The following is a 23187-nucleotide window of genomic DNA, read 5'->3' as shown; positions in this document are numbered from 1 at the left end:
GGATTTTATTGTATAGGCGTATACATTGGCCTTTAAAGGATTTGCTTATTTTGGCTAGTCTGAACATTGGTATTGCTAACTTGTTCTTATTTCTAGTATTTACATTATGATTATCACTTTTCTTTTTGAAAATATTTATGTTCTTTCTAACATATAAGAGATTTTCCAAAATGTATTGAGATGTGACGGTCAGAATTCTTATTTCTTTAAATTTTTCTCTTAGAGATTGCAAAGACGACATCTTATAAATAGAACGAATAGCTCGCTTCTGCATCACAAATATTGTATTAATGTCCGCCGCGTTTCCCCACAAGAGGATGCCGTAAGACATTATGCTATGAAAGAAGCTAAAGTAAACTAATCGCGCGGTCTCTACATCAGTGATTTCACGAATTTTTTTAACAGCATATGCTGCAGAACTAAGCTTATCTGCCAGTTTCGCAATATGTGGACCACATTGTAACTTACAATCCAGCGTTATGCCTAGGAGGTGGTGTCTACTAAATTCATTTTCTCATCATTTAATAGTACATTGGTTTGTACTTGCCTAACATTTGGCAAGATAAATTTTAAACATTTTGTTTTATTAGAGTTCAAAAGTAAATTATTAGCATTAAACCAATGTACTATTTTTGAGAGAGCACTATTTACCTCGTCATAATTAAATTGTCGCCTCTTCACATTAAAAATTAGTGAAGTGTCATCAGCAAAAAGTACTATCTCATGCTTATCTTTAACAAGATAAGGTAAATCATTTATATAGATGAGAAAAAGGCCCTAAAATGGACCCTTGTGGCACACCTAGTTTTATTTTGGTTCCATTAGACCTTATGGAGTTAACTTCCACCCCCTGCGTTCTATTTGTAAGGTAAGATTTTAGAAGTTTAAGTGCCGTGCCCCTTACACCATAATGGTGTAGTTTTCTTATTAGAGTATCATACTCCACACAGTCAAATGCTTTAGAGAGATCGCAGAAAATACCAAGTGCATCCTGCGACCCCTCCCAAGCTTCAAAAATACTACACAGAAGACCTGTTGTAGACCGACCTTTAGTAAAACCAAATTGATTATTATGTAATAAATTATTTGAGTTAAAATGAGCAAGTAATTGATTTAGAATTATTTTTTCAAAGATTTTACTTATAGTCGGCAATATGGATATTGGTCTATAGTTGGCTGGGTCTGATTTCTTCCCAGCTTTAAATAGAGGCATCACCTTGCTGTGCTTCATTAAGTCTGGGAACATACCACTTTTGATACAATTATTAAAAACTAAAGCTAGGTAAGCGGCAATGATGTCAATTACTGATTTTATAATTTTTGTGGACATACCCCAGAGATCAGTGGTACTTTTAATATTGATTGATTTGAAAGTCTTGATAATATCTCTGGAGTCAATAAGGAATAAGTAGGGTTTTTGCTATTCAAAAATCATAGGCGTTTAATTTTCTGCTTAATATAATAGAACTAAGATAGTAGGACGTTGCTTTTTAAAATTAACAGGCGAAACATTATTTTATAAACATTAGAAAAACATTAAATAAACGAAGACCACAGGTAGTGGACGTAAATAAAAGACGAAATCAGGCCGAATTGACAAACAGGCTTAGTATAAATCTTTTTTGACCGGCGAAATCTCTCTGAAATTGTAAAACAGACAATAATTATAGACCAGCCGCTTCCCTATTGGAGCGCCTGAAAAATTTAATATTTGTGACATTTGCTTTTATTGACTTTACACTAGAAATACTTTTAGATATTATACTGCTGACCGATTGTACCCTATTGGGACAAACGATTAGGATAAGTATTAGTGTAAATATTATTTTAATTGTGACGTCTGTTTTACATCTTATTTTATATAGGTTTCAAACCAAAGGTCATGCGCTCGAATTCATATAATCCGAAGGGCGTAATTATTGCTGTCTTACAAATATCCTCTGGATTAATTAAAATATTATGATAAGCCTTTTTTATATCGATCTTAGAAAACAATTTTTTTCCTGAAAGTAAATACGTAAAATCCTGCACACGGGGAATGGGATATCTGTCAGGTTTAGTTATTGCATTTAAAGCTCTATAGTCACCACAAGGGCGTACCTGTCCATCTTTTTTAGGAACTAAATGAAGTGGGCTCGCCCAAGCAGATTTGGACGGCCTACATATGCCTGCTTCTAACATATTTTGAAATTCCTCCTTAGCGATTTTATAACGCTGTGGCGCTAACGGTCTAGGCTTACAAAAAACGGGTGGACCCTGCGTGTCAATATAATGATAAATAGAATGCTTTGGGGCCTCCTTAAATGACATCGGCTTAAGAATGTCCGGATATTTTTTTAAAATTTCGTAAACTGGATGGTTAATTTTTAATGTGGAAATCGTACTTTCACAATGGTTTACGATCGTTCCACGTACGGCCAAGTTAGTTATTTTATCTACTAAGCAGCGTCCATTAATATCTAAAATAAGTTTAAAATGATTTAAAAAATCTACGCCTAAAATTGGCTGCTTAACGTCACAAATTACGAATGACCATTTAAAAGACCTCTTTAATTTTAAATCTAAGGTAAGAATTTTAGTGCCATAAGTCTTAATTTTAGAACCATTCGCTGCGAAAAGCGAGTAATTAGAATTTAAATTTATGTCCAGTCTATTTTTTACTACACTCTTTGGTAAAACAGAAATACATGCTCCTGAATCTACTAAAAATTTTAAATTGGATATTCTATCACTTACAATTAGGCGGTGATCGGAAACTGCGCTGCCTCCCGCCACCGGCTGCAGCTCTGCTAGTTTTCCGGCCTCGGGACGGGGGCTTCTCTCTTGTTCTCCCAGCTGCATGGGGGCTCGCATCGGAAAGCTCGTCCTCGATACTTCCAGTGGTACGTGCACAGCCAACCTGGACTCCCTGGCGCTCGACGTGGTCTCGATTGTGTCCGCTCCCTTGCATAGTTCCCAGTCGGCCTGCTCCTGCTCCTGCTTCTGCTCCGGACTCCATCTCTTTGTGCTTCTAACTGGTTAATTTTCAGGTTCATTTTCGCGATCTCTGCTATTATGGCTGCTACCTCGAAGCTGGTTGACGATGGCTGCTGCTGACCACTTGCTACTTCGCCGATATTACAGGGCTGGTGAGTGTCCATAATTTTATCTGCTATTCCTGCTAATTCTTCTAGATTACTAGTGGACGTCACTGCTAGGACCGCTTGGACCGAAGAAGGTAAGTGACCTTGCCACAAAATCTTCAGGGTCTCGTCTTCGATTTTTCCTCTAGCTAATTCCTTCATTCTTCTAAGCAGCTGACTCGGTTTCTGGTCACCAAGCTCGATTTCGGAAATTAATTTTCTTACTTGCCGCGCCTCCGATTCTTCATAAATTTGCAGTAGTCGATTTTTCAGCGCTTCATATTTATTCTGCTGCGGCGGATTTGCCAAGATGTCTGCAACTTGCTGAATGGCGTCCCTGTTCAGCTTCGCGACGCACATAAAATATTTATTCGCATCCGATGTCTTTTGTGGAGCTAGAATTGCCTCGACTTGATAAAACCACAGGCGAGGGTTATCCTTCCAAAATTCTGGGATTCTGCTACCAATGGAAATTGTTGCCAATTCTGTATCTTCTTTCTTCATAGCTGGCGAAAATCCGCTTGTTGAGGCTTGCGGTGCGGCGCCCATCAGGTTATGCTGCTGCTCGTTCATTATATTTTCAGCCCGGTCGTCTGGGTGGAGTCTTCGTTGGTCGGAGTCTTCGCTGTCTTAGTTTTAGCCGGAGTCGGAGCTGTCTTCGTGTTCACGGGGTCACCAATGTTAAGTCTATGCTGTATGTCTACGGTGGTATATGGGACACACAGATATAGACTACGGAGCAGTAGCAGGAGGGCACAAGTGAAAGACTCGAGAGCGTTGGACCAACTGTTTATTGAAATAATATTTTACTTATTCTAAGCTCCGTTCATACGTCACATCTTACATACACAACTGCAACTCGCACGCGTCAGCATTCACACACTTACAAACAGGGTTCAAAGTACAGACCCCACATAGGTATACATTTTATTAGTGTAGTCATTTTAACTTGACCGGCTGATCCCTTTTGGGACAGCCGATTAGAATATTAAGTTTTTTACATAATCTTATACAAGTTTTATAATTATACAATTTTACTAATAGACGCGTTCCCCCTTCAATAATAATTTAATATTTTGTCTTTACATTTAAGTTTTAATTTATACAATTGGCGCGTTCCCTCTAATAATTTAATCTTAATTTATATTTTTATTTATTTTAAACACTAAAGATGGCAATGGCCCGTACCCCTAATCACTTAAATAAGGCTTACAGCGCGCACGACAGCAGCGAGAGCGAGTTAACTACGAGCCAGCTGCTGGCGAGCACGCTGACGAAAGTAAAGCGTAGTATCTATCTCCTAAACCAGACTAGGAATATGAAGGGAGAGCTGAAGTCTGGTATGGGAGAAGAACTACTAAGTGTAGTTGATCTATTAAAAGAAATTATAGCCAGGGATGGGAAAGAGATAGGACCACAAAAAGGAAAAGTACGGACTAGGGACTCTGGGACACAGTGTGATCAGGTTAAGGATAGAGTGGGCATAGAATGCAAATGCATGGAAGAGTTAAAGGAAGAGATAAGCGAATTTAGGGAGGAGTATAAGAGCGAGTTGCTAGAAATTAGAAATTATTTAGTGGATGCCGCCTGTCTTAATGTGGATAGTATCCACGTTAAGATAGAGGACGAGAACGCGAAGGTGATAGATAAGGTATCGGATCACATAGATAAGCAAATAGGAACTTTGACGGATGCGGCTGGGGAGGGGGGGGGTCGCAGTGCGTAATGAACCGGAGTCAGTGACACGTCCAACTTACGCGAGTGTCACCCGGGGAGGAGGAAAATCCCAATTACCATCCAGGGAACCTAAGTACAGGACCCTCCACTCCCTAGTCGTATCGGACAAGGAAAATTTTATGCCCACAATTGAAATAGTGGAGACTGTAGGAAGGGTTGTGGAAGCAAAGAGAGAAGGGATAAAGGTAGACCGAATTAGGAGGGGAAAAGGTAGAAAAGTGATCATAGGGTTCAGGGATAAGAAAGACATAGAAAGAGTCAGAGACAAAATAGAAAAAGCGGGAGTGAATTTAGATACACAGGTAATAGAAAATAAGGATCCCCAGGTTGTGCTGTACGGGGTGCTGAAAAGCTACACTGATGACGACATTCTAGAAGCCATCAGGGAGCAAAATAAGCACCTCGTGGAGGACATCCTGGGAGGGACAGAGGATAGAATGAGTGTGAAGTATAAGAAGAAAGGTAAGGATGATCACACTCAGCACGTGGTACTCAATGTGTCACCGGGGCTGTGGGTGCGCTTCACCGAGGCAGGACATCTTTATATAGATATCCAGCGCGTCAGAGTCGCCGACCAGTCCCCTCTAATCCAGTGCTCGCGCTGCTTAGGGTACGGACATGGGCGGCGATTCTGTAGCGCTGCCGAAGAGAGGTGCGCCCACTGCTCCGGAGCACACCACCGGGCTGAGTGTGATGATCTGAAGGAAGGAAAAAAGCCGTGCTGCACAAACTGCAAAGGGGAAGGTTTAAAACAGCATAACCACAACGCATTCAGCGCGGAATGCCCGGTGCGACAAAGATGGGACGCTATAGCGCGCGCAACAGTTGCGTATGACCCTGAGGACAAATAGTCACGGGTAGATGTAACAATTAAGCTAGGTTAATAATAATAAGCATTGTCAGTAATTAATTGTGAAATTAGATACTACAATATAATACTGTAAATGTGTTGTGCGGAAAAAAAAAAAAAAAAAAAAAACACTTTGCATTTACATGATATTATTTTAAAAATAAGAGAGCATGTAAAGCATAAGATGGACGACAACCATGCACAACATATTAATTTTACCAACTTCTAGTTTTAACACCTTGTTACCACCTAAGTTTGCGCGCGCTATAGCGCCCTACAAATATTGCAACATTATTATGATGTCATAATCATGCTAGCAACTGCACCTCTTGCCGGGACTTCCGGGCTGAATAAAACCCTTGTATCCCCAGTTAAGCGCACAACCAAATGAAGGAACAGATTGAAAATGTGTACTCTGAATAGTGGCTCTGCCATATAAAGAGCAAAGAACGATATAATAGAATAAAATTGCAGCAAAAATTATATCAATTTGAATTGTAAAAACGAATTAGAATGTAATTAATAGTTAAAAAACAGAAATCAAATGTATTGATTCAAAATTAAGAATACATAATACTAATGTTAAGAAAATATAATATCTACAATATGGAAATAAGCAAAATGTGAATGTAAATACAGATGTAACGTAAAGTAAATAAGGAGGGAGAATTGTAAAGAAGTATATAGAAAATATGGAATTAAATTAAAATGTAAAATATAGTAATTATTGGAAAAATTACAAGTTCAGAAACTGAAGTAAAGTGTATTAAAAGGAAAGTAAAGGCTGAAATAGAAAAAGATTAATGATGTAAGTAAAAAACTGTTAGTAAATAAGAATAAACAATGAAAAATGTAGCAATGTAATAACAGCAAATAATTGTCCCTTATTATGTAAGGGGGAACAAGCGGTCCCATATAGGGGCCATAAAAAAAAAAAAAAAAAAAACGTCCATCGCTATCCCGTCACACAAACAATGGTCGTCGTCAGTCTCGAGTTGTAATATTTTTTTTTTTATTATTAAATAAGGGGGCAAACGAGCAAACGGGTCACCTGATGGTAAGCAACTACCGTCGCCCATGGACACTCGCAACATCAGAAGAGCTGCAGGTGCGTTGACGGCCTTTTAAGAGGGAATACGCTCTTTTCTTGAAGGTTTGCAGGTCGTATCGGTCCGGAAATACTGCTGGTGACAGTTCATTATTTATTCTATTATTTATTCAAGAAATGCACTTCTTGTATATAAAATTCTCGTGTCACAATGTTAGTTACCGTACTCCTCCGAAACGGCTTTACTGATTTTTTCAAAATTTTATATGCATATTCAATAGCTCTGAGAATCGGCTACTGGCTACTTTTTATATTGATAAGTGCATTTGCTGAATAAATAATAGTAAATTATTACAACTCGAGACTGACGGCGACCATTGTTTGTGCAACGGGATAGCGATGGACGTTGCCATGGTACCATACTTATTTAGTCACTTCAATTAAATAATAAAGAACTTCAACTACATTACAACTACAAATAATTTTCCCTCATGTCCCTTTTTTCTCTTTAATCTTTAAAACTACGCAACTGATTTTTGATTCTTTCTGTGTTAGATAGCCCATTTATCGAGGAAGGCTATAGGCTATATTTTATCACACTAAGACTAATAGAAGCGAAGTAATAGAGGAAAATGTGGAAAAAAACGGGGAAAATTATTTGAAAGGAGTTAACTTGAACGCGCTAATCTCAGGAACTACTGGTCCGATTTGAAAAAATATTTCAGTGTTAGATAGCCCATTTGAAAAAAATCACGGGATTAGTAATATTTAAAAGGAAAACTATCATGGCTAAGAAGACTTCATACGTTATTGACTAATAGTCGATCAACTAAAAAAAATGTATTCAGCGAAGTATAAAGGAACTTTTCGTTCAAATTCCTAAATAAAAACACTGTATAGAATAAATTTGGAAACCATATAATTATTTTTATTTACAATAACAATATTTGTAATTTGAAGCATCATTCGGCCTTGAGGCTGTTGTACTCGCCGCGGAAGTCGCGGTTCATCCGCCAGCCGATCCAGATGCGAGCCCACTCCGGCGCCAATTTGATGAAGAAGTACTGGAACAAACGTACTTACTATCAGAGAAGTTGATCCATAGGCAGACCTCCGTGAATTGGTCGTGATGTGTTAAACCCATGCTCATCACAGCTAACACTAAATTGACATTATCCGACCAAATGACGTTGGTCTGTCAGGGATTAATTCCTCTGAAGGGGTATGTTAGGAATCAATATCCTCGATGGTACATTTTATTAGTAGGCGCACTTTTAGAGGAGAACAATAAGGGAGAATGAGAGAAGAAGGCCTTTCTATACAGTATCGACATAGAAAAACGAAAAGGTGCTCCCTCACAGGGAGCATTAATTGCAATGTAACGAGAACCGAGCATTACAATGCGCACCTTGTGTAATATCTTGATACAACTTGTAACATCGATGCTACGTGACAGTGAAGTCAGCTTGCTATGGAACGCTCAAAGTCAAATCTATAATATTATAATGTCACATTACACGCGAATGCTCCCGGTGGGGAAGCACCATAGACCAATGGCAATTTTACTTTAAATGATAATATCATAAGAAGCTTTAATTTACTAAAAATTTGAGGTGAGATTCATACATTATTTTTTAAACTTAATGTTAAATTAAAGTACATATAATAATTAAATATCTATGAGTACGGCCGATGGACGGCCTACTCTCGTAATCATGATTGCTATTACGGTTTTTATTTTGTTATCGGCTATGGTGGGGATCGTAAACACGATGACATTGATTACTTAGACTAGGAGGATATATTATATCTTAGATTAGTGAGGATCTTTGTAATGATTTTGATATTCTATTTGATGTACCTGAATGCCATGACTCCAGTAGCCGGTGGTGTCGCGCACGCGGCCGAGGGTGGCGACGGCGGAGCGCGCGTAGCCGGCGGCGTCGGGCACCAGCAGGTTGCCGTCCAGCAGCGAGCGGGAGAACGCGTTCATCTTGGTGGACACGAACAGCGGGGACAAGTGCTGCACGTGCAGCACACCCCCCACCTCCGCGCGGAGAGCCAGCGTGAAGTTGCGCACGTACACCTGTAGAGAAGATGGAAGAAAACAGTGACACGTGGAGCGTGATTGAAATTGTGTCACGTGTCAGGGAATTCATGTTTCCTTGTTGATAGGAAACATTTTTTGGCCTTTAATACCTTGGTTATGTCACCGTAAGATTGTAAAAACCGCGAGATTGTAATATGACGAAGTGATGGATTGTAAACAAACAGTTTTCCGGTGATTTTAAATTAATTATTTCGTATTTAAAATAATTTCAATGCCAAATAGTATGAGATGTATAACATTAAAAAAATCAGATATATTTAAAGTGCTGTTTGAATGTTCGGTTATTAAAATTAACCTAATTTATAATACAAACTGCACTTTAAATATATCTAAATTTTATTCAATGTTAAACATCAAATATTCAGGCAATTGAAGTTATTTTAAATACGAAATAATTAATTTAAAATCACCGGAAAACTGTTTGTTTACAATCCATCACTTCGTCATATTACAATCTCGCGGTTTTTACAATCTTACGGTGACAGTTATATTAACAAAAAATTAAAACCGACTTCCAAGGTAAAAACAATAAACTAGGCCTTTACATCCGTTGTGGATGATCTATACAGCATTTTTCAGAGCGAAGTAACCACTCCTCAAATACTGTAGTGCCTGGGACAAGATTTTTAAATGTCCGTATGGTTGCCCAAGCGCATACGGCATTCTCGCATCATAGTCGGCCTAGTCCAGAGGAAAGAACTAGTCAATACGTCTGGGATCAACTATGTGCGGGTTTCCTCACGATGTTTTCCTTCACCGTACGAGCGTCCGTATTATGTACTTGAGATCAGAAAATGTCTCATTGGTACACGCCTCCACCCGGGTTCGAACCTGCACCCTCTAGAAGTGCGAACGGAAGGTCTACCCATTAGGCCACGGACGCTCTAAAAACAATAATAACATCCTTATAATATGAACTAAAAAGTATTAAATAATTTGCTTATCTAATAGTACCTTTTTCCGAATTCGGCTAAACCTCAACTATTTCTGTACTCAATCTTCATCACTTTGAAGTCGGATGTTGATTTGTTACCAGATATAGCTGAATCATCAGTTCCCTGACAGAATATTTGAAACTTTTGGAACTGGCACCGACTTCAAAATTATGAAGATTGAGTACAGAAATAGTTGAGGTTTAGCCGAATTCGGAAAAAGACACTATTAGATAGGAAAAATTATTTAAGACTTTTTAGTCCATATTAAAAGGATGTTATTATTTTTTTTACCTTGGAAGTCGGTATTAATTTTTTGTTAAAAATAATAATTTCACTCTTTTTAGTTACCTAGTAAACTATCGCGTATATTCTACGTATCTTATTATAATTTGTTAATACTGTTAAGAGTCATACTCACAAATATCAGGTAGGTAGATAATTTTAAACAATACATTAAGGTCGGGTTGCACCAACTAACTTTAACTATAACTTTAACTACAATGCAAAATGTCAAATCATAGGTTAAAGTTAAAAATGGACGCCATCAAGACGCCAAATTTAACTACAACCATAGAGCTCGACAAGGTTTTAAATGCACGTGGCGAAAAAAGGAACTAACACTGTCATCATACAAAAACGCCATTTTTCACAGTTCTCCTTTACCAGCAGCGCCCCCGCCCACGTTCATTTATGACCTTGTTTGACCAGCTGTCATCTGTCAATTTCTCTGGTCAAAGATAAAGTTAAATTTAGCCTTAACTATAACCATAACTTTAACTCTAACCACGCCTCTGGTGCAACCCAACCTAAAAAAAAGCAAAGTGAACACGTGCTAGGTAATTTAACAATTTAAATATTGTATCCATAATCCATATACTGGTGACAATTGGTGACACTGATGTGGTAATGATGATGATGATGATCATGATGAATATTATTTGCAAATTGCATAGTAGCATATGCTTTCAGTTATATTAGTGATCGAAGCTTTCAGTTCTTAAAACAGCGCCTAAATCCCCAAACTTGTATCTATAAGGAATCCGGAGTTCTCTTAGTATCTCTGGAACCATAGTATACCTTGGTGCAAAATCTTGCGTTTTGGTAGCATACGCTTAGGATACTTCTCGTAAAATCACCATGTTTCCATATAAATTTTGAGAAGTTCCCTCGATTACTCATGGATCCCATCAGATCACCACTTTTGTTAACATGGTATCAAACTGGAGTGAAACCTAATACAACAAAACAAAAATTTTGAAAATCGGTTCACAAACGGCGGAGTAATCGTTGAACATACACAAATAAAAATAAAAATAAATATCCACAGCCGAACATATAACCTCCTCCTTTTTGGAAGTCGGTTAAAAATACGTGTGGCATTCGGTGTAAAGCTATTCCATAGCATTTTTTACCAACTCATGCATTTATAATTCGCATACGTCTAGTCGCACGCACCCAAACACCGTGCCAAAGTCTGGCAACGCCGCGCCACACCGATCGGAGTGCCCCCCCCCCCCCCCCCACATAGGTTATTTTCGTTCCGGAATTTCTTGATTCGGTCGCCGCGCTCAAAGCCTGCGATAAAAGCTATGCAATAGTTAAAAAAAACGATCAAAGTACCTTCGTAGCGGCGTATATCGCCATAAGCGGTAGCGGCTGGAGCTCGGAGCCAGAGGAGACGTTGACGATGGCGCCCCGGCCGCGGCGCAGCATGGCCGGCAGCAGCAGCCGCGTCAGCGCCGTCACGGCCAGCACGTTGACGTTGATGAGGTCCGTCACCGCCGACGCCGGCAGCTCGCTCACCACCATCGGGTATGAGTAGTTCATACCCACGTTGTTCACTGCAACCACAAGAAATTTCTAATAACGAATTCAAATTCATTTATTTTTGCTTATGTGTGTTACATTGGATGTTGGGTTTAGCACATAGGCCTCTTTGGGCATGCAAAATTAACGTACGACATAATATGGAACAACGGATAAAGTCAATGCGTTCATTCTGATAAGCCTCTACATTGGCAACTGGTTTACATTCATACCATAAAGTAAAATAATACATGTACATTATTTAAACATTCAACATGCATATTACGTAGCTGGTATTACCGTACTATGCAAATCCTTAGGGCCCGGCCGCTACACAGCGTTATTGCTATTGCGTTTTACAAGGTAGTAATTTTATGTTAAATGTTGGTACTGTTGGTAGAAAGTAACTCTAAAATATGTCTTTGCTTTTTATTTTGAAAAGGGTGCTTTGATTTAATCATACTTACTGATATTATAAATGTGAAAGTGTGTCTGTCTATATGTCCGTCTGTCTGTCTATCGGGTGTGAAGAGACCCGTCTATTAGTGTTGACAGCTTGTTAAAATGTCATGTCTTCTCTTTCATTCGTATGAGAACTAAAGGAGTAATATTCGAGCATTAACTGACAGTCGTTGGTAAAATTGGACCCATATACTTATTTATATACTGTCGTACTAAACATTTTACTTTTTTTACTATCCAATTTTAATGTGTAATGACATGAACATCTCACCCAATATACCGACTGGTATATCCTTCAACTCCTCCTCGATGTGCGGGTACACTTCAGCACCTTTCGCGAAGTCGGCGACTACGGTTTTGGTCTTGACGCTGTACGTTTTTTCTGAAACGCAAAGACAACGGAATGTTATGCCAAATAGAGCTTACCGAGGTATTAGTTCTTATTTCTTACTTATAAAACTATTTGCAGACTCACTAATTATGAACGTCATGTATCATGTTAAAATATCATCCTTAAGACAGAAAAATTAGTGAGCGGCCACATTTTATCTTGGTTCACATCGATTTACGGACATGATTTGACGAAATATCATACAATTAGCTGAGACCGAGGGGTATTATTTGTGATCTGTTACTTTGTATACACTCAGCAATAAAGTTGGGTAATGTCATAAATTGCATCCTACATTGTAACTAAACATGCAGCCATGACGATCAGGCTGTAAATCTTTGAGTGAGTGAGCGGGATTTATACTGAAGGTTCTTTATTTCTAAACGTATATGAATAGACGAGCTTTTGCCCGCGGCTTCGCTCGCGTTAAGAAGTATTATTTACAAACTTTCATCCCCTATTTGAACCCCTTGGGGTTGGAATTTATGAAAATCCTTTCTTAGCGGATGCCTACGTCATAACATCTACCTGCATGCCAAATTTCAGCCCGATCCGTCCAGTGGTTTGGGCTGTGCGTTGATAGATCACTATGTCAACCTTTGAGTTATATATATATATAGATATTTATGTATATGTGTGAAATGTGAATATTAAATTGGTTATTTGGTGAAAAGTTTCATTACAATTATAGTTTTTTAATGTTTGGTTTTTCACTACTCCAACAAACTCGCCTAAAGAAAACAGGGGGTGGGAAAGCTCGTCTTGATAGGCATCAACACCTTTTAGCGATGGGTTCGCTTGTCAAGCTGTTTGCCTCGAGAGTAATTAATATAGCGAGAATCTGTTAGATACCGATATGTTCTGCGACATTCTTCAGCTTCTCGGGGTTTCTGCTGATGAGCACAATGTTGATGCCCCGCTGCGCCAGCTCCATGGCGTAGTGCTTGCCGATGCCATCTGTACTGCCAGTTATAACTGAAAAATAAAAAATATTATACAGTTCAATATACAAATAAAATTAATATTAAAAATGTGTTTACAGAATTTTACTGCAAGGATTTTCTTAAAGTTGAAAATAAAAATATTCATCATTTTTAATTAACAAAGATAAAAATATAGAAATATATTTAGTGCCATGAAATCAAAATAATTAAGTAACCCGAAATTTAAATATGGAAATTTTTTGACGAACACGACTTCAATTTACTCAGCATAATGAACAAAGTGTTAAAGGGCTTTCAGGTTTATCAAAATCAGATAATAATTATTACAATAAAACTTCTCATGACGTTAATTGTCATGACTCATGAATCTTGATACACAAACACAAAATTCCAACGTTTTTGCTAAATTATCTACTCGTAAATTATAAATTATAATTCAATACTTTATAGATAATATGCTCTATAACCTAAGAAATGATTTTCAGCTGTTCCTTGAAATCTAATAGCTTAACTCGCAAAGTTCAACCAAAAAAACTAGAAAACGGAACTGCTGTGTGTAAAAGTCATTTTTTTTTCTTAAGCAGCATATTACTAAACACTCATACTGTTTGGATGGTAAACATGGTATAGCAGATGTTTGCTCATCTATTGACAGTTGACACAAACCAACGCGAATGCGGAAAAGCTTTTCGCACCGCGGACTGAATAAACAAACAACCTTTATTGTCCGTGCGTGGATATTATTGTGTTAGTAAATATTAAAAATTTACATAACTACAGTTCAAATCTTTATGAATAAATATATACTTATATTTAAACGTTTTGGGACAATACACTAGGATCTAGAAAATCTTCTATTTAAAAGTATTGTAATACAACTCAGTAGAAATGTATATCATTGTTCTCGTGTAACCGATTATCTTGCATTAGTCCTGTGCTTAAATATTGCCGGGTGGTCAAAACAAATTTAAAAGAGCTGTGGAAAAAAATAGTTATGTTCTCGCAATAATGTTCAACTCGAGAGAGAAGCTCTCTAGGTATTATTATTGATAATAATAATTACTAACAGACACGACTATTAAGGAAGTATAAGGAAGTATGAAGACGGAACGTGAGCTTTACGTCGAGCACGTTGGTTGTGAAACCAGCTGCGAGCTGGGTCTTCAGGCGGTTGTGCAACACAAACGTCCTACATCTGACTTCGTGATTTGACGAAATATTCAAACTACTAGATTGATATCTCGTCTGCTTGGGTGAAACGTGGGTGAAACAATGGATGGAACTAAGGATACATATTAAGCAGCAATGACCAATGATCTTCGTATTTACAAACTTTTTCTCAATTGACTACTTAGGGTCTTGTTGTAGTAAAAATATACTCGTATTCTGAGTCCATAGAAAGTGACCTATTTAATAAATAGAAACGTATCGGACAAAGATATATCCCACCAAAAACATTTCTTGTAAAATGTTGCCGAGACGACCACATAAGGTTTACCCTGTAAAAAGATATGAGAGCCAAGCTTCTGAATCTACACGGCCTAACTCTACTGACCCTAACTTAAAAAACTCTACATACCAGTAAATAGTATTGTTGTTGACACGTTTGTTACAGGCTTAAAGGATTAAGAGCCGCGTCCCTCGTAGCAAGGATCCTGGGGCACTGACCCCACGCTACTTAACATAATATAAAATCTAAAGTATAAGAGATATTCAATTGAGACTGTTGTTTAATTAGTCTACTATTGACATCATATCCTGAGAATATGAACTATCTGGTACATCAGAAGCCAACTCTATGAGGGTTAAAAAAAACGACGAAACACTTCGATAAAAGGTAGGTAGTGCCCTTGCGCTTCGCTTAGCTCGTTCCGGCGGGCGCACTACCGTGCTCCCAAGTCCCAGATCCTATCCTATCAATATTGACAATAAAAATATTTTTTTTTCTGCAACCACAATTTTAAACATAAAAGGTAAAACTCGATTTAAAAATACAGAAGTGCAACCAGGCACTTGTTGATGATAATATAATCGTTTGCGTTTACAGCACATTATTTGCTGACATGAGGTAACCTATTGAAATAGGACATAATATGAATAGATCGTAAAGATAATGTCATAGCCACTTTTCCTAGAATTAATGAATTTATTTTATCTCCAGTGAAGAATCTAGGTACATAGAACATTGCAACATGGAGGAACTTGTTGTAAAAATCGTGTGTCCTGAAAAAATTTTGAAGCAGCTTCCGAAACATAGTCAAAGCGTTTAGCGCCAACGCGACGGGTGGTAACGTAGCGGGTTTCCTGACAATGTCTTTCTTCTCAATTAGAGCGTTCATAAAAGCTTAATTGAAATTTTAAAAGACAACTCGATCCAATCTCATTGATACATGCCTGGGAATTGAGCCTGCGAGTGCTAATTGAGTTAACTAGGCTTAAGTATGCGGCTTATGCAAACTGCACCATAAAGATGAAGTCAGAAGTCACGACCCGTCGCCCCGGGAAATGCAGGTTGACTCCAGCCCGCCACCATAGCACTGCACGGTACTTGCGCAACTATTGCAAAGTATTTTTAACGACCGGGTACATCATTAGTTTCCATTATACTCCGTATGACCCAGCCAGTAGCCACAAATTGCGGGCCTGTTGCTAAATTCTAGTCAGAATTAAAGGTCAAAGTTTTTTTGTGAAATAGGCGCTTGCAATTATTCATTTCTTTTGTCCTTTGCTTGACCTAAGCAGTTTATAATCTTAGATCTTGTGCAAAAAGGTCACAACAAACAATTTTTTTAAACAGTGTTGCAATCGGCAATCCTATGTGTTGAGACTGCCCTGGGGGCGTTACATCACATTGAGAATATTATGATCACCATAGAGCTATGTGACAGCAGCTATATGACAAACGTGTCACATAACTGACATAACTGCAGTATACTATAGCTATGTGACATTTTTGTCACAGTTGTAATACCTCGATCGTGGAAATCGCAGACCCAATAGATTTTCAATTGCGGTAGCCGGGTGCCGGTTGGGGATTAATGGGATCAAGGATCAAGAGCCGCGACCCTCGAGCAAAGGGCCACTGACCACACGTTACATAACGCCTCTCACCGACGGCTGGCATTGACTGACCGACCTTAGGTTCCACAGGAACCGTATAAGGGAACCAGTTTAACTCTAAGCGGTGCTAGAAAAAGTTCCTATACACAGGCAAGATTTTGTTGAAATACGATACAATTATCGACATTTCCCACGGAACTGTCGGCAACTCCTGAGAAAAATGGACATACAAACAATATAGACCATAGCACTACGAAAATTGTCTAGTATCTAGAATCTAGAAATCTGACCTACGTAAAGTAATTGAGTTAATAATAACTCAGCGCCATAGAATAATCTTAGTAGATGTTCAGTACGGTAGCCTTTAAATTATTAAGACACTTGAAGATGGGACATGAGGTAACAGCAAACATACCTTAGATTGTGTAAGCTGGTAGCAATATGACACGCTATGCATTATGCAGCGGATACGAAGTAAATATTAAAAGTCCATTATAGTGATCATTATGCTCATTGTAATGGACTTTCTCGTTTTCCTATGAAAAAGACTTCAACGCGTTTCTATGCACAAAATTTCGTAATAATTATGCTATGGGCCTGTTTCACCACTTCCTGATAAAGTGGCGGATAGGCTATCCACAACTTTTTTGACAGATTCTCCATACACTATCTGTCAAGTTAATTGGTGTATAGCCTATCCAGCACTCATCAGGAAGTGTTGAAACAGGCCCTAATTCTTTTTATTATTATTTTGATATCGCTTTAAACAAGAACGTAATATTGCCGTGTTCCAGACATTTTACTTCATAATCAAAATTTATTTCATGATAAATAATAATTATGTTCTTGTGTGTGAATCTTCGTTATCTTGTTTAACACAAAACTAGCTAGATTAAAATTAATTTTCAAAATATTTGCACATCGTGATATTTCTGACAGAATATTAGTGCTAATAAACACTGTGCCATTTTAACTTATGATATACAACAGAATTTAAAGTTCAAATACCTTGGGAGGTACTAATTAGTCATAAGTACCACTAAATCAGTGAGTTTATTGAAAAATTTAAAATTTGTCATCTATAAATTATACTACATATTTATCATTTTACACCAGGTAGGTAATCCTGGTTAAGGTAACCCATTAGATTCTCCAAGTCTTAGGGGACACCTAATAGGTAGGTAATGGAACTAGTGAGAGTGGGTTTCCCCATGTCTTGGTGCGTTTTTTAACACTAAGGCGTTAATAGGGTTATATGATTAAAACCACGCACGCCCATCCTAATACTTCTGGGAAAGTGGCTCCATTGTATAATTCAACCTCTAACCCACTGATGCCTGGCTCCTGCGATTTTTTGACAATTTATTTTTTCACTAGCATTTATAGTATGTTATTATTTTTTGTAATATTCCACGAAATAATATTTTATTTCGCGAAATATTGCTAAAAATAATAACAAACTAAATTTTAAACTATGGATTTCCGCAAAGTAACTATTCACTAGCGTTGTTGATTGGTTCATTTTTTGGCGTAAATGCAATTATTATAGTGAACAGATAAACTCCTGTAAAAAACTCAGAAACTGGGCATGAATTCCAGTATTTGCTACAGAGGCGGACAAGGTTGTAGAAAGAATATTGTGGGCTCTCTTTTAACAGCATACTCTAACGCATGCCTTTGCTTAAAGCCCGTTTTCTGTGAGGCCGAGATGAAACTTCCAGCTCATTCTAGCAAAAGCAATATACAAGAAGAATAAATATAAAGGCCACAGTAATTATAAACTGCCTCCTCTTGGACTAAAAATAAGCTTGCAATTAGCTGCCCAGCATTATCTGACAAGACTGAAATTCCTCGGCACTTGTTGTGGGTTGTTCCGTACCTCGGCCAACTGGTTCCTAGTGGTTGCGGAACCCGAAATTCATGGTGAGTCGTGAGGCGAAGAATGTCTGATCCGGACCAGCCTAGCCAGGCTTTGATCCTTTTTGGCAAAAATCAATGTTTGAGTAACGACTCAAATATGGAATTTAACAAAATGTTCCGTAATTCAGCAGCTAACAAATTTGGGATTAACATACAAAAAGTATGTTATCGTATAAGTGTAGTTTATATATTTAAACTGAATAAAGCAAAGCATAATAAATGGGTTCTATTTTAATATTCATGAATCATGAAACAGAAAAAAACGCCAGTTAAGTGTTTTTGGTTAGACCACACTTGATGACGTCCACTGTACTTATATTTGCTAATTAATGTGCAGTATACATTTGAATATTAGATAAATATGCTAAATCAAGTTAAAAAAAATCGCTTTACATATTAAACGTACCTAAAAACTGTTCAATGAAAGGTAAACCTAAAACTCTACATTACATATTATTATTTTCTGTTTTAACTACTACCTGATACAGTAATCAGTAATCACCTATGTGATAATATCAATATCATTTAATGACTAGAATCTAGATGGCGCCAAAAATCGTTTATCGCGCGAAAACCGTACATTTTTCCGTTAAAAGTATCCTATGTCCTTTCCCGGGACTTAAAGTACCTCCATACTCAGCAAAATCGGTTTAGCGGTTTGGGCGTGAAGAGGTAACAGATAAACAGTCAGACACACTTTCGCATTTATAATATTTGTTTGGATATCGAATACCTGAGCTCACTTACGTAATTAAAATATCTAATAACATAACAATTTAGTCCACACGATAATCTAGATTCTAATCTATCTATTATAAAAGCCGATTCATTGTCTATCGACTAGGTCACAGGCCCAAAGTGTGCGCCGCGGCGCGGGCGACCTGGTGCGCCGTGGAAAGGCTAGAAGGGGGTGAAGAAAGGTATTATAAAATTAATTTTTTATATTAATTAAGTATGTAAATGTAAAACATAAAAGCCTTACTCGAGCTAAGTTTAATATGTGGGTCATAAGCACAATTAATATTGACTAATGACGCGTCGCGACTTTTTTTGGCTTGTAGCAAGTAGCGAATAATGAACTAGATCTAAGAGCTATTGCCTCTTGCTACGGTGCGGACTCGCTGCATCGTAAGGTCCACTCACACCGGCACACAAGTTTTATCGCGGAAGTTAGTACTACTAATATATATTCTGTGGCGGAAGCCGGTAGGTCCAAGGACATCGTTTTTACTGTAGGCAATAAAAATACGTCCAGAGTACGTCAATTACACTGTACTGATTTTGCAGAGCAGAAAGATTTAGTAGGCTTGCTTCCCTTGAATATAAAATATCAAAACTACTGAATCGATTTTAATCATTTTTTCAGTGAGTGACATAATCAGTAAATTAATTAAAAAAATAAATAAAATATAATATTTTTATTCAAAATGGGTATCATGATACACTTTTTGAAAGTCGAACGAAGAAACTACGTTGCCTACCACCGGTTCGGGAACTACCCCGCCGAGAAGAACCGGCGTAAGAAACTCGCACGGGGCCATCTTTTACTAAAAAAATGGAAAATTACAAAGTTATGGCTTACAGCTATGTAACATTTATTATTTTTTAACAAAAAATTAAAACCGACTTCCAAGGTAAAAACAAAAGTAATATTCTTAAAAATAATCTAAAAAGAATCAAATAATTCTTATTCCTTATTATAGTGCCATCTTCAGACTTCGCCTAAACCTGAACTATTTCTGTACTCAATCTTCATGCTTTTTGCTCGTTTAAAGATATAAGATAGTGTGTCGCGGACTTTTTTGTAGATATTTATACGATCTACAATCACTTAGAACATTTTATGGTTCTATCTTTTATAGTTTCGGCAGCGTACGCAAAAGAAGTAACTTTTCTGGTTGATTTTACACCTGGCGTCCGAAAAACCCAAATATCTTACGAAACACATTTTTTTCCAAAATAAAATTTAGCTTATGTTCAGCAGAAATATTGTAGAATTCGTTGGCTTTTGCTTGGAGTAGTATAAATAAAGCCAAAATCCTCGAACTTGTATCTATAAGGATTCAAAAGTTCTGTTGGGTACCTTCGGAACCAGGGTACATCCTGGCGCAAAATCTTACTTTTTGGTAGTATATGCCTGAAACACTTCAAAAAAATTGAAATCACTATATGTTCCCATATAAATTTTGAGGAGTTCCCTCGATTACTCATGGATCCCATCATCAGGTCACCACTTTTATGAACATGGTACCAAATTCGAATCAAACCCTATACAACACAAAAAGAATTTTGTAAATCGGATCACAAACGGCTGAGTGATCGTTGAACATACATAAAAAAAATACATACAGCCGAACGTATTACCTCCTCCTTTTTGGAAGTCGGTCAAAAATAAAAGAAAAGTAACACCGCGCAAACGCTGTTTCATGCCGGATTTCTGTGAGCCCGTGGTATTTCTCCAGTCGAGCCGGCCCATTCGTGCCGAAGCATGGCTCTCCCACGTCAAAATTAGGTAGTGGTAGGTACGAGTACTCCAATAATTACCGGCTTTTTATCAATACAATTAAAATTTAAATGTAAATACCAGGCCGACCTAAATTATAGCTATCATCATTTAGCAGATAGGCGACTGTAATTTGGTACACTTTATTACTTAATACTTATCAGAACAAACACAATGCTTTAATTCAGTAACAATCAATTTGCGAGCCACCAGCAGTCGTCAGCAGTTTTATGCATGTGGGTCGTATTATATATTATGACCTTATTTATTATAGCTATCTAATCACGAAATGTTTTTCAGCTGCACCGGTAAATACTTAACTCATAAGGTAAAAATAAAAATGTTAAAAAATATTTTAATATTGCTTCAGAAGTACTAAATTTCATTTCAGTTATCTACGCGGGTAAGGTAACTGCGGTAGTTTGAGTAGTAACTAGTAGGTAGTCATAAGCTCAAATTGCCTATTATAAATTAACTTCTATTCAAATAGAATTATATATTAATTCATGTAATTAAATCAGTATAGAGTATTTAAATGATAGTAAATGTTGGCGCCAATAAGTACCACAGTCCACAGCAATCCTTGCCACTCACCAGCCCAGCTCCCGAACCTCTTGGCGAGCGGCTGCACCTCGTTGGGGAGGAAGTACTTCATCAGGTAGGAGCTGGCCAGCTCCAGGACGCTCCACAGCGAGTCCAGGACGAACAGCAGGCTCGTCACCGCGCCGATCACCGCGAACAATATCATCCACATTTCGGACCGTATTCAATACTATATACTATAAAAAGGGTTTTACTATAATGTATATTATTAAACCGGTATTTTATGATAAATAATTACAACATGTTATCATTTACGCGTGTGGCGCGCGCTCGTTAAGGCCGCGGTCTCGGCACTGCACCGTGCCGATGCCGGTTCTGTGACGGTTCTGTGACAGTTCTGTGACGGTAGTGTGACGGAGTGACACTATGAATCGGTAATGAGCTGCCGTTGCGTCAGCCATTGTTTGTTTATGTTTGCTTTGGTGACACTTTTGACAGTTAAGAATAGAAAGTCAGTGTCATCCGTAGAAGCTTCCAAATAACGTAATATCTAGATAGGCAGGCGAACTATAAACTTTAATGATAAACAAAATATTTAAGTTGAAAGCCAATAGTTTAGAACTCTACTCTAGACTCTAGTATTTCTCCTCTACATATAAGTTTTATGTAATATTTTTAGTATACTTCGATTTATATTTGAATCTAGATATAAATAAAAATTGGTAACATTTGTAGCTGCCCATCTGCCCATGCTTTTACCAAAATGCACCGAAATTATACAGTGTAACTTTTTAATATACAATGTGTCCCGACACTGGTGTCCGATCCTTTAATGTCATGATCTATGGAATATTTTATCGACAAATTGGCTCTCAATTTTTCTTTCTCACTCACGGTTGTAAAATGGCAGCCATTTTAGTTTTTCTCGGGCTTTCACACTAATCTGACCAATCTTTCTCATGTAAATATCCAATGAAGTTAAAAAAGGTCTCATTTGATAGTTAAATTTGTGGACTATGCTTACACAGGCAATATGTTATAAATTTCGTGGAAATAAACATAGAAAAACCAAAACTAAAGGAAAAAAAATGTATATATTTTAATTAACGGCTTTTTGTGAAAAATCTAGCGCATTAAACTGGGTTCTTTTTTATTTTAGAAAGATAGAGGAGGTTTTCATTTTAAATAAGTTCCTTTACTTCTATGCTCTAAGTCAGATAGCTTAGAAGTTATAACGATTTTCTTATGAAGTATTGGTCAGATTATGTATGAGAGCTAGATAAATTTTTTTAAAGCCAATTTGTCAATAAAACATGCCATACATCATGACATTAAAGGATCGGACACCGGTGTCGGGACTCGGGACACTATTACATGGCGCTATTTATTATGTTTGCTTACATTCGGTCAAGTTGTGAATGCTATAATTAAAAGAAGTACAGAAAAATAATTCGAATGAATCAATATGATTCTTGATCTCTTTTTTATTGACTCCTCCTCTTTTAAGATTGATTAGAAAATAGAAAGAGAAAAAGATGTAGAGAACGATTAAAATAAATACTAATAATCAAATAACTAAAATAATAATTGGTGAAATCTCTCAATCAACTAGACTCTAGACTTAGATAAATGATTAGGCTCTAGAGTAATAAAACTAAATTATGGAAATAAAATATGTATTAATCCAATTTGGTAATTTCATTTCGTTATCAATTAATTATTTAGAAATCAATTATATACAGGTAGTAAAGTAGAC

General features: G+C 37.3%; 1 protein-coding gene and 1 long non-coding RNA gene across 2 annotated transcripts in view; one reads left to right on the top strand and one right to left on the bottom strand.

Annotated features, from left to right (window-relative positions):
- Positions 1-7667: 7667 nt before the first annotated feature.
- Positions 7668-21821, bottom strand: LOC121731898 (inactive hydroxysteroid dehydrogenase-like protein 1). The gene is made up of 6 exons (XM_042121587.1): positions 21483-21821; positions 13314-13436; positions 12342-12452; positions 11423-11643; positions 8619-8843; positions 7668-7821 (listed from the first exon to the last, which is right to left on the bottom strand). Exons 1-6 carry the CDS (start codon positions 21640-21642, stop codon positions 7720-7722), a joined length of 942 nt encoding a protein of 313 aa, XP_041977521.1. The 5' UTR covers positions 21643-21821; the 3' UTR covers positions 7668-7719.
- LOC121731928 overlaps positions 8156-23187 on the top strand; it is a 27936-nt gene continuing 12904 nt past the window's right edge. The window contains exon 1 of the long non-coding RNA XR_006036304.1: positions 8156-8242. This is a non-coding gene — a long non-coding RNA (uncharacterized LOC121731928). The remainder of the gene's footprint in view (positions 8243-23187) is intronic.

This window comes from Aricia agestis, chromosome 1 (assembly GCF_905147365.1).
Source record: "Aricia agestis chromosome 1, ilAriAges1.1, whole genome shotgun sequence".
NCBI lineage: Eukaryota > Metazoa > Arthropoda > Insecta > Lepidoptera > Lycaenidae > Aricia > Aricia agestis.
Note: the sequence above shows the minus strand (reverse complement) of the source record. Positions and strands in the feature narration are given on the sequence as shown.

Coding starts and splice junctions, on each gene's coding strand:
- LOC121731898 (XM_042121587.1), bottom strand. CDS start 21,642: ATGTGGATGATATTGTTCGCGGTGATCGGCGCGGTGACGAGCCTGCTG. Junction 12,453..13,313: donor GAATGTCGCAGAACATATCG/GTATCTAACAGA, acceptor TTTGCGTTTCAG/AAAAAACGTACAGCGTCAAG. Junction 8,844..11,422: donor CGATATACGCCGCTACGAAG/GTACTTTGATCG, acceptor TCTTCTCTACAG/GTGTACGTGCGCAACTTCAC.